This window comes from Chelon labrosus (genome assembly GCF_963514085.1).
Source record: "Chelon labrosus genome assembly, chromosome: 17".
Classification (NCBI taxonomy): Eukaryota; Metazoa; Chordata; class Actinopteri; order Mugiliformes; family Mugilidae; genus Chelon; species Chelon labrosus.
Window position 1 is genome coordinate 1,345,497 of NC_140350.1, and position 18,059 is coordinate 1,363,555.

General features: G+C 39.8%; 1 protein-coding gene across 2 annotated transcripts in view; it reads right to left on the reverse strand.

The window, feature by feature from the left end:
• The window catches only part of nrxn2a (neurexin 2a), a 145,860-nt gene extending 128,399 nt beyond the window's left edge, over positions 1 to 17,461 (reverse strand). For both annotated transcript variants that reach the window (XM_084564753.1, XM_084564752.1), the window contains exon 1: positions 15,591 to 17,461. In XM_084564753.1, coding sequence (XP_084420879.1) covers positions 15,591 to 16,356 — 766 coding nt within the window. In that variant the 5' untranslated portion in view covers positions 16,357 to 17,461. The remainder of the gene's footprint in view (positions 1 to 15,590) is intronic.
• Positions 17,462 to 18,059: the final 598 nt, after the last annotated feature.

Here is an 18,059-nt window from a genome sequence, read left to right on the forward strand (position 1 = left end):
TTTGTGGGTAGAAGTTCTGTCAGGAGGAATGGACCAGAATTCCAGAAGACTATTGCGAGAAGCTTGTGGAAGGATACCCAAAATGTTTGACCCAAGTCATACAGTTTAAAGGCAATGCTACCAAATACTAAGGAAATGTATGTAAACTTCTGACTTTGAAGAAAGTAATAAAAAATTATCTAAGAAATTCTCTCTGTCATTATTGTGGCATTTAGCAAATAGAAATAATTTTGGTAATCCTAACTGACCTAAAACAGGAGAGGTTTAGTCTGATTTAACTTCAGACAGTGAGGAAAAAAATGTTTATGTCTTTTAACACAGTGGATGTAAACATCTGGTTTCAACTGTAGTAGCATTCCAACAATTCTGTGTTTTCTGCCCTTGTCCACCTATGTCTTGTTCCAGTAGGCCATTTCTCATCAGGTTGCCCTGGTGCTCTAGCACCTGACTCGGACCTTGTTGACCTGGGCGATGCCCAAGCTGGTATGACGCTGTCATTTGTCTATGTGTGTGTGTGTATCTATCTATATATCTATCTATCTATATATATGTATATATATATATATATATATATATATATATATATATATATATATATATACATATATATAGTCTTGTCTTGTCTAAACATCTTTAGTGATGTAAACCCTCTGTAAAAAGTAAAGAAAACAATTGTCCCAACTGTTCAGAGGGAATCAGACGTTTTTTGCTTATCGATGTTGGTTTCAGTCTGTGTCACTGTTCTTTGAATTCCACAAGTGGACCCTATAAACACATTCTTTTGGCATGTTATTGTTGACATTAATTCAACAAGATGAGCGTTTTTGCAGAAGAATAGGAAGATAGCCTACCACACACATAAAAAACATTATGACACCCACTCTTTATTCTGAAATCCACAGCAAAATAAGTAAATTAGAAGAAGGTTGCAACTTCTGACATCAAACCACTGTTGACCTGAAGAGTATTGTTAACTATAACACATATAACATATAATATAACAAGTGTACTGTAAGCTCCATCCTTTGCTTGTTTGTTGGTTGCAGCATCTAAGCTACTGAGCAAGCTGTGTCAAGCTAGAAGGATAAGCTGTCCCTTAAGCCTGTGTTTGTTTGTACAGGAATGTCAGCTTCTGAACTCCAGGGCCAATTTAAGGCGGCGGGATCAGTGGTCCCATTTGTCTCTATTGTTTGATCAGTGTATTACTCAACTGTTGAGCACAAAGCAATTTCCTAAGGTATTGTTGTAGAACATAAATGTAAAATCCCTAATTTGGTTGATGCTATAGGTGAAAAACAACCCTAAGAACAGGTGTAGAGTCATTAAAGCAGACACAGAAAGGAACTTGCAGTGTTCGAGACAATGGCTATGAAAAATGATTATGAAACACTAGATGTATTCTGGTGGCATTTACCAAAATGAGTGCTAATATATCAGTTTCCATTTAATCTAATATCTAAGAAAGGTTTCTCGCTTAAGAGATCAATCACTGTGACAAGGGGATATGCACCATAACCCGTGCACATCCTGTGCAATCTGCCTAATCATCATTTTATCATTTTGTGCTTTCTATGATGAAAATGATGAAAATACAGATAACCCTGAAGCTCTCAAAGGCCTTTAAGGAGTCTATGGATGTGTGTGGCTGGTGAGGAAGGCAGAGGGCCATATGCCTGCTTCCCTACACAGAGGCCTATTGTTTACAGCAACAATGTTACAGGCTTGTGAAAAAATAGTGGCTTCTCTGACACCAGATTGACTTTGGCACTTACTCCAAGGAAATGCCTTCAAAGACACTGGCTGCCATCAGTATTTAGCTAAAAGATGCTGCCAGAGCAATTTAGCACTTTATGTGAGGTATGCTGTAGCTAAAAAGCAGGGTGCACCATCAACCATCAGCTATAAGAGCATTGTGCTGAGACATCTCTCCATGCAAATGGAAGCACACATTGATAGAAAAAGGTCTCAGCAGAAAATAATGGCAGCACCAACATCCCTCCTGCTTCTCGCCTCAGTGTCACATCCTGCTCCTTTATGCCAACACCACTTGCTCTGTCTTACTTTTTTCTTACAACTGATGCTTTAAAAAAGGCTCAGGATATAGTTACAAAGTGAGTCCTTCTAGGAGGGCACAGCTCCGAGCCAATTCAATCATCCATCAAATATGGAGAGCTACAGCTGGATGGCACTTGAACACTGGACAAGTTAACTCTTAGATAGCAAGTGTTGCCAGCATGCCTACACTCAGAAAGTATTATCTCCAATGCCACTGACCTGAGTTACAGATTATATCCTACTTGCCATATCATAACACAAGAAACATAGTAGAAAAAGAAAGGGTTTTGCAATCTGGTGAGAATAATTTTTCCTAGTAGCCTAGCCGTCCCACTTGGATAAAACTCATGACCACTAACAGACAGACAAAATTTATTTTACCCACAGGATCCTTAAAAAAGGGGAAAGAGGTGGCACGTGAGTGGAGCTGAGGCAGAAAGGTAATCCTTAGGCAGAGAGCAAGCCACCAGTTAGGCCACACACCTGTCACCTCATACAGTTGTCATGAATTGGGGAATTAGCCACAGACGCCAAAACCAAGTTCTCCAAAGTTGGCTATTCTTTATGGGGACTCGCTCATGCTGCTCAAGTGGTTAATTTGAGGAACTGCAGTTTTTGACACTTCCATGTTGCCTTTATTTATTTTTTTTTATCCTCAGAAGTTTCTCCTTGTTCATGACAAATGCCAAGGCTGTGATTGCTGATTGATATTAAACGTTACTGCTAAGTAGTTAGTAAAAACCTAGAGCACAGATGCAGGTGCAAACTTTCTGTCATGATCAGGAATGGGCCTCGACTGTCTTTGCGATGACCTAAGTTAGGTCGCTGGGGGACAGCTGACCATAGGTATGGAGCTGAAATATGCAGAAGTACTGTAGGTGCTCAGCAAGCTAAACCTGTGCCTGCATAATCTCATCATTTACATTGCATATGTTGATACAGACTAGTAAAGAATTTGGGAACTGAGACAGTAGATAAGCAGCTACTTCTGAATTTCAAATCAGAACACTCTCTTGACTATCCCCTCAAGCTAAAGCTGACACATTGTTAATAACAAATGTTTGTTATATCATTACATGGCTGAATAAAACTTTGATGTCTCATGTATATTACATGAGGTCAGATTCATAGTACTTGCTTGGAGGGTTATTACTGTAAATCTTCATTCCACAATCAATTGCCAAACTTCATCTATCTATCTATCTATCTATCTATCTATCTAATACAGCAGCCAGTATTAATCACTATGTATTGTTCGTCAGCACACACAATAATTAAATTAGATGCTTAAACTGAACTTCATTTTCTTGTCATATAAAGACTAAACCCTACCAAGTTTGACCAGGAGTGGCTAACCAAAGAATCCAGAGCTTAATCTGTCATGTCACAGTCATGTACAGCCTCAGGCTGCATCTTTTATAGTTGATGAAAACTGGTGTAATCATTCTGCGAAACATTTTCTTAAGGCTTTTCATCTACTGTAAATGACCTTGATATTGGCGGTATCAGTTCTGCACAAAAAAAGAAAAAACACAAGCACACTCTGGGTTCTGCCACTGTGTGGCAGAAGGATGACTTATAGGCCTTATGACATACAGTTACATGTTATTTAATTTTACATCTCCAGATCAGTGATAATTATGTCTTGATTGGTTTGAAAAAACAGACCTGTAAAAAGTCACAAATACGTGAGCTGTAAAGATAACCCGACACCCAATGTTTGTCTTGGCAGATAAGTCACATTCTAGATCAGGGGTTCCCAAACGTTTCCATGCCAAGGCTCCCCAAACAGTATTAGCTTCTGGCTGAGGACCCCCTTTGCAAACCTACAATGCTACAAAATATGTAAAGCAACATCAACTTTTAGAAAGTTTTTTCTTACTTTTATTTACTATTCAATAACTATTACATTTGTTTAGCATAAGTGCTGCCTCATATTTTCTGATTTTAGTTGGCCTTAGGTTTCGTAGGTTTTTTTGCTGCAGTGTCCTCCACAGCAGGGCTGTTGGTCTGTTCCTTCAGTCTCTTTCTTGTCAAAAACCTGTCCATTTAGCGCTGGCTACACGCTAGCTTAAGGGGCAAAGCAGCTTGATAATTGGCACAAACCGATGAGCATGGCAAATAACATTTCAATATCATCATCTTCTATCTTCTATACCTGCTTAGTCCTGTTAAGGGTCGCGGGGGTCTGCTGGAGCCTATCCTAGCTGTCATTGGGCAAGAGGCGGGGTAGATTATTTTATATTTTATTATATTATGAAAATGATTTAAAAAAAACAATTTGATTATATTTTACAATAATGATTAAATAGATTAGATTCTATTTTTTTATTTTTGCAATTTATTTCTTATCTTCCCCCCAATTATCTGAGGCCCCCCTAGCACCCCTTGGCGGTCCCCACTTTGAAAACCACAGTTCTCGAGTACTTGAGCCAGTGAATTATCTTGTCAAAGTGGGTCATCAAAGTTTCAGGTATGTGTACAGACAACAGTTATTTCCATGGAGACAGGATGATGACTTCTGTCCGAGTCTTGCAGCACGTGCCAGAATACACAAAGCCTAAATACAACAACTTCATCTAGGTCAGTACAGCCCACATTATTCAATCAAAAGGTCATTTTTTGCCCTGTAACATCCAACTCCTTTAACTATTATTGCTTTGGATAAATGTTTCTCTTCCATGGTTCAACACATTAAAGCTTTTCTTTAACTCAAATGTTTCTCTGTGCTTGAAAAAAACAAAAAACAGTTTAGAGTGATATACAGTACAGTACAGTACAGTATCTTTAACTGGTGTGCATTACACTGGTGAATCTTAACGGATTTTTAGAAAACCTCTCAAATTTTTCTTCCATCAGTGTTTTGAAATATCCTCCTGATCAGTGATTATACACTGCCTGGCCAAAAAAAAAAAGTCACCACCAAAAGAAAAGTCACACGCTCTAATATTATGTTGGACCGCCTTTAGCTTTGATTACAGCACGCATTTGCTATGGCATTGTTTCGATGAGTTTCTGCAATGTCACAAGGTTTATTTCCATCCAGTGTTGCATTAATTCTTTACAAAGATCTTATATTGATGATATGAACAATTTGAGCCCGATGAATCCTGGCATGTCATCTTGGAATATGCCCATGCCATCAGGCAAGAAAAAAATCTATTGAGGGAATAACCTGGTCATTCACAGGGTTGGGTAGTAACTGATTACATGTAATCTAGATTACGTAATCAGATTACAAAAATCAAGTAACTGTAATCAGCCCAGACTACAATACAAAAATGCGTAATTAGATTACAGTTACATTGTTGGGGATTACCTGATTACATTTTATAATGCAAACAATGCAACTTTTTTATGATAGCCTAGCCAGTGTTTTCATTTGACAAGCAGCCCATTTGTTTGTTCACTAGATGTCATTATCATCCATTTGCCTGTGTAGTTTCTTGACAAGAAAAAGGTTCAAATCAAAACCCAAGATGGAGGAACCGTCAACGTCAACCAACCCAGATAGCAAAATCAGATTGGCAGATAGCAGACCGGTGGTGGCATGCCACTTGTGGTCCACCGTTGGACCACCATCTCTTGAAATTTAACTTATCATGAATATTAAGAAAATACATGAAATGTTATTAAAGTGATGGATGAAGTATAACTGAATAAATGAAAAAGGTTTTAGACCAATAGTGACAAAATATTGGGGCATTTGACGACAACTCGCTCGCGGACCGCCAGTGAACCGATGAGCAAAACTCCAGCGGACTGCCAGGTCTATCCCCTGTGGGCTGACGGTGGTCCGCCAGCCTCTTGCTATCTGGGAATAGACCTGTTCCAGTCGGCAAAAATACGTTCAGTACTTGGCAACATCGCCACAACTTTGAATTAAAGACAGAGGAAAATAAGATTGTGTATGTCTTGTACAAGTTGTGTAAAAAGTAATCCTAAAGTAATCAGATTACGTTACATGTTTTGGGTAATCCAATAGATTACGTTACTGATTACAAAATTTGCCATGTAATCTGTAATCAGTAATCGATTACATTTCAAAGTAATCTGACCCAACCCTGGTCATTCAGTATATTCAGGTAGTCAGGTCAACTCATTCTTTGGGTACATAATGTTGCTGAACCTAGACCTGACCAACTGCAGCAACCCCAGATCATAGCACTGCCCCCACAGGCTTATACAGTAGGCACTAGGTATTCAATTCAATTCAGTTCAATTCAATTTTATTTATATAGCATCAATAACAATACAAATCATCTCAAGATGCTTTACAAAACCCGGCCTGAAACCCCCAGAGCAAGCCTGGAGGCGACGGTGGCAAGGAAAAACTCCCTTTTAACAGGAAGAAACCTTGAGTAGAACCCAGCTCATATGGAGGGACCCATCTGCGTAAGGCCAGCCGGGTAGAACAGCAGGAGAAACGAGATGCCAAACATACATCTGTCATAGATACATACGTATATCTGACTAAAGCGTACATATGGAATCTTATGATAAAAACTGATGATGTTACATGACAGTTTGAAAATGTAAGAGGAATCATAGGCAGGTAGGAAAATTGTTCATTCAGGTAGGAGTGGACAACTGCAGGAGGCCATGAAGACTGGGCAGGTTGATGAGACCACGACAACAGATGTAGTATGGAGCTCCACAGGAAACACACAACTCCAGGCCAGAGACACTCACAAGGCATGATGGGTGCATCACTTCATCTGAATCTCTTCTTACCCTGATGCGCCCATCACTGTGGAACAGGGTAAATCTGGACTCATCAGACGACATGGTCTTTTTCCATTGCTCCAGAGTCCAATCTTTATGCTCCCCAGCAAATTGAAGCCTTTTTTTCCAGTTAGCCTCACTGATTAGTGGTTTTCTCAAGGCTACACAGCTGTTCAGTCCCAATCCCTTGAGTTCCCCCTTACATTGTACGTGTGGAAATGCTTTTACTTTCACTATTAAACATAGCCCTGAGTTCTACTGTTGTTTTTCTGCGATTTGATTTCACCAAACATTTAATCCTATCCTTCCAGTTTTTAATAATGCGTTGGACAGTTCTTAACCAAGTTTTAGTAGTTTCTGCAATCTCCACTTCCACGACCACGGGATGTGTCTTTCAACATTAAGTTTAAGAAATGAGACTCATTGCATCAGTTGGGGTTAAATAACTTTTGGTAAACACCCATGCAGGAATTATCCAACAGGAGACTCGTACCTATTTGCTTAGACAAATTCTGCTGGTGACTTTTTTTTTTGGCCAGGCAGTGTAGATAGATAGATAGATAGATAGACAGATAGATAGATAGATAGATAGATAGGTGCTTTATCAATCCCAAACTGGAAATTTGCAACTTTGAAATTCAATGATAACACATCTGTAAGAAAATTAAAATGACCTTCACAAGAACCAAAAATACAAAATAAACAAAATCCTATGATAATATGTTTGTCTATACTCACATTTTTTAAAGCACTGGAAATAAAGTGCTTTCTGGGTGGACCCAGGAGACATCCTTAGAATGAGATTATTACTTTCACCTGTTTCCTTTGAAAACACCATAAAACCAAACGGAAATGCTATGAGCATAGATGTATTACCTTGGCGTAAAACTGCAGAGGTCAAAGGTGATGTTCCAGTAGCTCAGTCAGTGGTCACGACAAGGGTTTGACGGACAAAAATTGAGTGAATAGTGAGCATAACATGAGAGGAAGCAAAAACAAATAGGCAAGTTTATGGAAAAAGAGGAGAGGAAATATTAGTGCAGCACAGTTAACTAAATGATATCGGGGGAAGGAAAATGTGTTCAGGTGGCTGGAAAGGAAAAGCAAACCAATAGAACCCCATACCTTGGCGGTTTAACATCAGGTGCGCCAGACCTTGAGGGAAAGAACAGAAAAAAGGATACGAAAACAGGAAGTTCATAAAGAGGTCTGGGAGAACAAAAGTATTGTCACAATGTTGGACTGCAGTTTGTGACAGACATCCTGGGGTAGGTACGGATGTCAAAGTTCAAACTGAAATACAAAGGGGAAATCAAACTAAAAACAGACAAACATCTCAAGGGAGGAGTGGGAAGGCAAGGAAAGAAAAAAACATCTTGATTGGTGCAACCCACATTGGTAGTTGCTCACACAGATGCTTTTTTCTAATGGAACACATACTGTATGTTTATTTGATGCAGACAGCGTTTGAGATGTATCAGCTATACATAAAACCTGCTTTATATTACAAACATCTAACGTAAAAAAATGTCACACATGCTAGTTTATTAGTTTCTCTGATCTCTGACACAGCTCTATATGGTTTGCAACTAACTTATTTCCACTTCTCCACATATGTGTAGTTATGCATGTAAGTGCTCAGCCAACAGAGATGGGCCTGTTGAACCTTCTATATGGGAACATTTTATCAGAGGGCAGAAGTGACACCAACCCTTATCCTTTAACTCTTTAGTGACTATGCCTCACACTTTCACAGAGGCTGATACAATGACGAAACAGCCATCATGTACCAGCTGCAATGATCTGCCACGCTTAACCCATCAATTCATAAAAAAAGCAGCAGAAGGGAGCAGAACTCCCAGTGCTGCACTGTGTTAAAGCCTCACCGACTACAAACTATCTGAAAGCTGGTCAGCCATGGAAAAAAATGCCACCTCTATGTTCTGTCTGTTTGAAGGCAGAATGAATACAGTGCTGAACACAGGTTACTGCTTTAGTCAACACATACAGGACTTAACTATGACAACAGTCTTAAGAGAGTTAACAGTCGTACCCAACAAGACAGTCAGTCGTAACACAGCACTGCAGTACTCTCTCAGTCATTTCCATATTTGCATGTTTCTCAACCAACAAAGAAAAGACATGCCATAATAAAACTGCCATGAACAATGAAAACAGCCATTGCATGAGATGTGTTAACCACCAGCACTCTTACTCCTATGCCCTGCACTGAGCAAAGCCACGGTGAAACACACACAAGTACCTCAATAGGTCAGCCAGAAATTTTATGGCATACCATGCCTGCTGCCGAAGAGGAGCTGGGGCTGTCACAATGCAACACTTCTGCAGAGCACATGAGCCCCACTGTGCCAGCCAACACAGACAGCTCTCATCAGTGCATCAGCACTCTAAGACCCTGTACAGTGAGTCACTTACAATTCCCACTTCAGTCATTAGGCAAAGCCTTATGAAAGGGCAGGTCATTGCAGCACAAATCTCTGAACATGTACATCTGAACAAGGCTGTTAATGCTGCAACTCTTGGTGTGGAATGGACTGATTACCCCAGGGAGGGTCCTTGCCTGCCAACACGTAGGTTTTTGATACAGTGTGCCATTGCAAAGCCAGTGACTGAGCCTCTGCTAAGACAGAATTCACCCACAACCTTGTCTGCACTGCACACACAGAGCTGCTATGTGCTCCCCCGCTGCTACTGTGCATTCCGCATGACAGGCGTACACATACACACGGCATAAATTATGGCACCTCTCGCTCCCCGCATCACCCCTGAGATGATTGCATTTTCACCAGATGTACTAAGATGTGACTGGATTAAGATCCAGTCTGCCTTTATTCTGCATCTTTCTGCTATCAATATTGCTCAGCAGAGCTAAGATATAGAAGAAGCAAAAAGGGACTACAAGGGAGGCTATACAGCGTCATTAACAGTAACAAAGAAACCGTTGTTGTAAGCTACTGCTGACGGACATAGCAGGATATTATCTAGTAAAATCTCTTTCCACCTCCTTGTCTGTGGCCCTGGTAGACAATAAGAAGAGTAAGTTTCCCATTATCCAACTATTAGGCAAAGGCAGTCACAACAACAAACACCACTGGTAAATCTACTGGGGAATGCCCCTGTCTAACCATTTACTCAGAAGCTGTAAAAAGGAGCTGGATGGATACTGGTGACCGGAATAGGCCATAGCAGGCATTTAACAAGTGCTTATGGCAACACAGTTCTTCGACAGTTTATGCATATGCAAGGAGTTGAAGAAAAGTGGATTAGGAGTGGTGTCGTTACTGCTATTGTATAGAGGCAGTCAGCCATTGAATATGTGCAACGTACTTGGCTGTGCCTTACATCCAAATCTCAGTGTGTGGAAATGCAGAGATAGCCCACTAAGACCTTCAGAGACCCATTAGAGAGGAAAGTCTGTATGGAGCTGTGCTCACAGTATGCGAGTAGCTTCCTATTTTTTAAATAAGAGGTAACCTAAACATTAAATAAATTTCACTGCGAACAAACATTATTAACTAGGCAACTTAAGTACATCCTTTTTTGAATGCCCCAATTTTTAATACTCAGTCAAAAGCCCACTGTTGTTGTCAAGGCTGTTTAGAATCAATACATTTACTTTGTGGTTGTGATGTTATTGGTCATTTAATCATGACACTCCATAAGGGGTTGTGCAATTTCCAGAAATAATTTATTAGTAATGTGTTTGCTGTGGTTACACACACCTTGACTCATCTGCATCTACTGACCTTGACTAAACCCGCAGCATCAAAAACGTATAACTTCATTAACACTGCTAAACAACTTTGTGTCTTCAAATTGTAACGAATGTTGCACCTTTGGATCCCAATTAATGTTAGAACTGCGTCAAAACAAGTTTTCCACACTGTAAATAATAAATGTTTGAATCCATACAGGCAGCTGAAGTTTTTTGACCTGTGTGATTTAGTGTGGATTCACCCAGTAAATGTTAGCAACAGCAAATGAAATCTAGGGCTTCAGAACGCATTTTCAAAGAGCCCTGCGCTGATTTTATCCCTACATAAAAGCAGATTTCCTTCCTTAAAATGAATGAGAGATGGCACTAACAGGGGCTGCTAAAATAGCAAAAAAATGTCGATTTTATCTTTATAATTGTTTATGACAGTATTAACTTTTGGAAAAACTTCTGACAACACGAGCCCTGCTGTCTTTGTAGCTTTAATTAAACAGATATAGTGAAAAAACAAACGCAGATTTTAAAGGCCCCTCAGTCATTATTGTGACATTAATTAACAAGCATCTAAGAAGAAAGAGCCATTGCACGAGGATTAGGATTTGCTCAGTTTGTTTTTCCAGTATTATGGCGCCTGTTGTAATGAGGGATTAGACCAAGGTCACTGCTTCTGAAAGATGCAAGCCCACCAGGACCAGCTGCGTCCTTTCTTTACAAGATTTCCATGTTTGCTTCATCATCACTTCATTTCCTAGAGTGTCATTACTGTGTGCTTACACATGAAAATCTGAAGGGGAAAAAAGCAAAACAATGTTGATGCGTTTGCAATTGGCATGTTTTGTCATGTCAGGTTTTCCTATATGTTTGGATGGTTTCTCTCTGTTTTGTATCATCCCTGTGAGGTGAGTCCTTATCACTTGTTCACACACCTGTTTTTTATTTATTTATTTTTTTGCTTACAAAACATCAGAGGATGCTGCACTCTGTTGGCATCGAAGCATGCCCCACTGTGGCCTTTGTCCACGCAGATCGATGGAACCCCCACGTGCTGCATACTGTAGATGAACAACTCAGAACACTCACTGGCTTTGCCAAAGATTTGCACTGCCTTAAAGCAGTCCCTCAGACCAATAAAAATAATTCCTGCACCGTTTAAAACACACAGCCACGACCAATTATATCATTTGGGTTACGATCATTGTCATCTCTGGGGGAAGGAGACGATTTAGGTGATGCATAGATTAGTCTATTTCCATGGATGCAAGACCAGCAGAGAAGAGTCTTGCTGCCAAATAACACATAAAGTGGTATGAAGGACAGAAATAAAGGCTTCTGGTGAGTGCACATTTTCTGTTGTCGTTGCTGTCATGCATTCTGCATTGAGGATTGTCTCCATGTCAAGATTTAATCCAATAAACATTCCAATGTGCTCTCTTTGCAGCATGTCATTTAAAAATGCCTGCATTTTTATTTATTTTATTTTTTTTGAGCAGAGATATCTTTGCACATGTTAATCCTCAAAACACTTTGTATTATGCACAGCCATGTGAAGAAACTATACTCAAAGATAATCTTCAGCTTATTTTGCTGCCATACTCCAAATGTAAGTGTCAGAAGCAGGATTCCATAGAGCAGGTGTGCATAGGTCTGCACATTTTGAGTCAGTAACAGTGATTTACAATATGGATCGGTTCAGTGCACCATGAGCTGGTCTCCTGAGCCTGTTGGCTGCCCTTTTACCAGAACCAGTAGTCCTTTATTGGGGAGATGGATGTCTCACTCCTCACTTTCAATCTTCATTTCAGTTTAGCATGTGCACCACATTAAAAACCAAGTTTAATGGCAGTCAGTTAAAATGTTGTTAATAAAGACAGAAGAGTCAATTTCCTGCCAAAGGAGATTTGTTTCTCTTAGTGAAATAGCATTACATGCACCTATTAAAAACATAATTGCAAATATTATTACAATTAGATGAACGTTAAGGCCAGAGGATATATGGCATCATCCTTGAGTTAATCCACATATTGACCTATTGGCATATAAGACTTAGCAAACCATATAATAGTGGTTTAGATGAGGAAAATATCCACTGAAGAGAGAGGAAAAAACACAGAATTTATAAATAATAAAACAAAGCATTTCTGTGCAGTCATTTTCCTTGCAATGCAGTATATCAGTGCTACCCATGTTGTGTGACACCCACGTACTCTGCAGCCCTTTGTAGTCACCTATTTCAGCATTCAGCACATTTGCCGCTTTTCCCTTAGTGACCTGGTGACCGGTGATAGTATATCTCCGTTCAGCTTAATTTGTTGGATGTCAGAACTGCAGTCCAAACTGACAATAACAACCTGATAATAAACTGACGACAGTCTCACACCGATGTTGCGGTAATAGCCTTTGCAAATAAGAGCATCATGAAAAACAAGTTAAGCTCATCGTTATGTTCATTGTATAATGCATTGTCTTACCTTCGGCTTCTTTCTGGACAGCTGCAGGAGAAAAGAAAAACAGACACATTACATTTTTGACATCAGAATAATAAGTATTAATCTGTCTCTGTTCTGTCAATTTACAGTATGTAGATAAAGAATTAAATCAGCTGACAATAATGGTGGCAATGTATCACAACTGTAACATGTAACGCGACTTATATAAAGAGAGGGATGACTATATATAGTCCACCCTAAAAAACTATAACTAAAAGAGCCAGTGCCAAGGTTCCCTTTAATTGTTTTAGCGAGTTAGGACCACAAAATGTATATAAAAGAATTTGAAAGCTGGTGTTTGGCATTTTGGTCATCACCATCTTGGTTTTTTGAAACCAGATGTGACCATGTTTGAGTGTTTGGAGACTGAGAGGAGCAGAGACAGGCATATCAATCAAAAACAGCAGGCAGCCATGCAAAGTTGCCAGTTAGTTTTTTTAGTTTTTTGTTTAGATGCTGACTCAAGTCACCTCAGCCATGGACGTAAAGGGGATAAAGGGGAACCAATGACCCCAAAGTTTCTCTAACCAACCATTACTACTACATACTATGAATGTGCAGTTAATAGTGACGGTACCTGCACTCTAAAGCACACACTGCTTTATCATCTGTTTAACTCTAAATGAGGCCGTAATTTGCAAAATGAATGTTATGCTGTACTAAAGAATATAGTACATATGATATATAGAATATATATGACGTGACTGAGACCCTCAATCACTCATTAGCAGAATGTTTACTGAGGTAATAAAGTGAGGAGTAGTTGTCATTTTCAAATAAACTTCTCCATAATTAGACCAGCAGCATGGGGAGACACCCCCCATTGTTAACAGTTTTAAAGCACTTCTGCATTAGCTTCACTTGTCACACCTGAAGGCAACAGCCATCTTTTATATAGTCTACAATAAGGACATGACCTTGTGGAAGAAGACTGCAAAGCCTCCAGTCCAACCACACTATATAAATGTTTGTCATTTGTAAGAGAGAAACCCATAGGACATGTTCAGACATTGCATTAAAATCGAGCTTTATGTATGTGTGTTCAGACTTGGCATTAACGTCTCTAAATGCAGTTCCAGATCCGATCTCAGTTTCGTGCTATGTATGCAAATAAACCCCAACATCATCTGGGGAGCAGCAGAATATTTTAACAGCTACTGTCTCTAATAGATCTCTACTGCTGCTGCAGAACCGAGAACAGCGCTGTTTTATGTTTGTGCATCATGACTTTGGCACTCACGTTAAGTTATTATTTATTGAGCTCCACCCTGACGTTAGTTAGACCTGCACAAACCTCAGATTATCACTCCATAGAAGTTTCCATAGGTACTGCAATCTCCGGTAAAAAATTAAATAAAGACAGCAAATACTGAGCAAATACTTAATTTAACCAGATTTGGCTCCTCATACTACATGACCCCATCAGTAATTAACACAGAATCACAATCGTGTACTCATGTTAAATGCTTTCATTTGTAAATTCTGACTTGGATTTATTTTTTAGTTAGTTAACAGCTACAAGGACAGAATATTATAAAAGGCTCTCATTACTAATGAACAGACATAACTTACACACTGCTATTATAAATGATCACCTGAAAAGGAAAAAGCAGCCTGTTTTTTCTCAGAATGAATGAGGCAAGAACACCCCTGCTGAGTATAGGTGGTCTTTAATGTTACTCAGGACACATTACATTCACTCTACCAAAGGAATGCAGACACATGCGGACACATGCGACCCAGACCACCTCCAAATGTGGTCAGAGATCGGATCTCTCAAATACGATCTCAATGTGTCTAGGGGGTGTTCACACCTGTCTTTTACGTGATCAGATCGCCCAGATCGGATCGTAATGCAAGGTCTGAACAGGCCCAAAGTGTTTTGCAAAGAGGAAAAGATCTTAATCACTTCAAATTTTGTTCTGTACTGTAGTTTCAAAAGCTAACTTTATGACACCTAATGCTTTGCTCGCTGTTGTGCAGATTCTCCAGAATAAAAAAATGACATCCATTCGGCGGCCTGTTAGATGTCTCAGTGTTGAAAACATGTCAAACAGGCATCACATTAGAAGACTGCTTTCCTCTGACTTAACTGCCGAGAAAGCTAGACTCATGTACACAAGCAGCCTTTAAGTACTGGTGTAGTGTGCTTCGGCCCGGATTGCTGTTAAGTGGGTTTTATTGATTATTCTCTGGAGCTCAATGCAGGTATGGACTATATTTATAACAGAATGTTAATAAAATATTGGAACCATTTATAATCTAAAAATAAATGTCTTCTAGAATAGAAACAATGGATTTTACAGGCATTTGAGTTTTAAATATTTATGTCCTTGGTGTCCTTGGTAGCAATTATGCACTTTTGTTGACTAAACCAAAAAAAAAAGGTAAGACAGTAAGGTGACCATTTTCTTATTGAGGCTAAAGTTAGCACACTTGAGGTTGCCATTACTGTACAACTCACATTATTCAGTCAATCATGGACCTTAATTAGTGGTGTTATTGCACTGCTTTTTATCATTGCACAATAATATGCCTCCACACCAATAAAAACAAATGAAAGGATTATCTTATCATATTAACTGCACAGAGTGAAAAATGCATTGCTAAAAACAACAGTGCTACAAAAAGAAAGATGACATTTTTCTTACCTTCATGGCAGTACCTTCCCCTGTAGTTGGTATTGATACAGTCGCAGAGGACCTCTCCTTGGTTCACGGAGCATAGCCCATTGTTGCTGCAGGGAGAGTGTGTGCCACATATGTACTCCAAATCGTTATGAACAGCTTGACCATCCAACAGTATTGGTAGTGCCTCCCCCAGTTTCAAATTGGCTATGAATCCCTGGAATGGTGGCTCATATTTGACAGTGCTCGAAGTCAGCGCTGAGAGACGCACGTCAGGTGAGATCCCGCCTATGTAGAGGTCACTGGCCACTACCATCTCTTTTCTCTTCGACTTCACCTCAGCCACTTTCTCCTCGTTGTCCACCACCAGCCTGGTTTCTCTGTAATTGCGGATGAGAAGGACTCTGTGCCAGCGCTGGTCGTTGATATTGGTCTCGGTATGCAGGGTGGCCGGTTCGGCGCAATGGATTGTGAAGCGCATCTGCAGTCTCCCTTCTGCAATTAGAAGCTCCAGGAAGTCGCAGTTGCCTCCGTCGTCCAGATAGAGCACCAAGGCTTTGCTGATGTTGGTTTTCAGAATAAAACTGAGCTCACCTGTTGTTTTAGTGTCCCACTGGCCATAGCGTGTCCACTGACCAGGAACCCCCTCATATTCCAAAGCTATTCCTGTTAGCACCAATCCCACCAACAACAATAACCAGGAAGCCTTGCTTTTACACCTGCCCATGATGGCTACTATCTACTATTGTACTACTTATGCAGTCTCTAATTTATATATACAGTTATGAGAAAATGTTATCTGTCTATAATTGTTTTAAATTAGCCTAGAATTTCTTCAAAGATTTTCTTTAGCCTTGACTGTCTATCCTGATTCTTTTTGCCATTTTTCCCTTGGCCAGACGTGACAGAGTGAACAACTGAGACACACTGCACAATACTTTGCATCTACTTCGGAACAGCTGAGAAAGAGAACAAACAACACAAGTGATCCACAATACTGTGTGCTTCCTCGTCTTCGCCATCCAGTGTCTTGGCCTCCATCCAGCGCTGCTCTTGTCAGTTCTCCATGAGTTAGCTAGGGTCACAGTCTGGGTGCAGCCTTCATTCTCCTTAGCGTCCCACCATCCTAAGACATAAAAGATGAATGTATAATGAATAACTGGAAACATTACAAACCACGGATTGTTCCATAAAGGTATGGTAAGGTCATTATAAACAACATGGCAAATGAATGGCTAAATCAAACAAAGCATTAAGGAGGGAAACAGATGAAAGTGATAGAGAGTTTCTACTGTACTGAAGAATTCAGAAGTCACTTGTTGTTCACATAATTAAAGGTCACTTCCAGCAGCGTCCTTAAAGATAATGCTACAGCCTAGAGATTTCAGCAACAGGCCTTCAACACAATGCCTCTAGCATTACATCTCAATCCTGGCAGGAAAATTCAGCATTCAGGCAGAAAGAGAAACACAGGGTATCACTAGTTTGCTGAAACCTATGCTGATTTACAAGAAGCTGGTGGAAAAGTCTGTTTCATAAGCATCCCCCACAGATGTTTTTGGTGCAATCCATAGCCTCACTAACTTCGGAGAAGTTGAGCCACTTAAGCCCTCTGTGCTGCCTGGACTCAAGCTAAGACATTACAGCTAAACAACACATGCAGGCCAGAGGCTGGGAGTGTGAAAAAGGATGCCTACCTTCTGATAACAACAGAAGGCCTCACAGGTCTAACGTCACAAAGTTATGTACCAGACTGGGAACCTGACTCATTACTACCAAGTCTACCATTACTGTCATGTCATCCTGGGAAATTATGTTATGGAAAACTACATATATTCAGGAGACAAATTTTGTATTTGAATTTTGAGGTGTTTTGAGGTGTTTTTTTTATCTTTTCATTACCCTGCAGAGAAAACCACTAATGAATTTTTCTATGGACAAGTACTGTATGTGTAGCCACAGCCAGATATAGTGTTTCTGTGCCAAAGAGCGCCACTGCGAAACCTATTAAAAACACATAAAAGAGGAATACCATTGCATGATTCAATTAAGTGATCAAAACCACAATCAGCGACAACGATCAATTACAACCATTTTGTGCAAAAGGGCAGAGCAACTGTAGATCTCAGGGAGGCTTACGCTGCAAAGCGCACATCACACTCAAATTCAGTTTGACTAAGAAAACAGGTTGTACAATGAATGTTGAGATTTCTGCTCTTGACATTCCCAACATGTACCAAAGTCACCCTGTTTGCTGAGAAAAAGAAAAGAATACAAATACTGTAGCACTGTACATACCAGTTACTGATCTGTCCAGATCCAGGCAATGACCCTATACATACAGAATAATGTCAATAACTAATTGAGCTCTAGAGTTTATAATTAAAAGATGAGTAGAGGTGTTGATTTGGTAAGAACCAATCTTTGTTA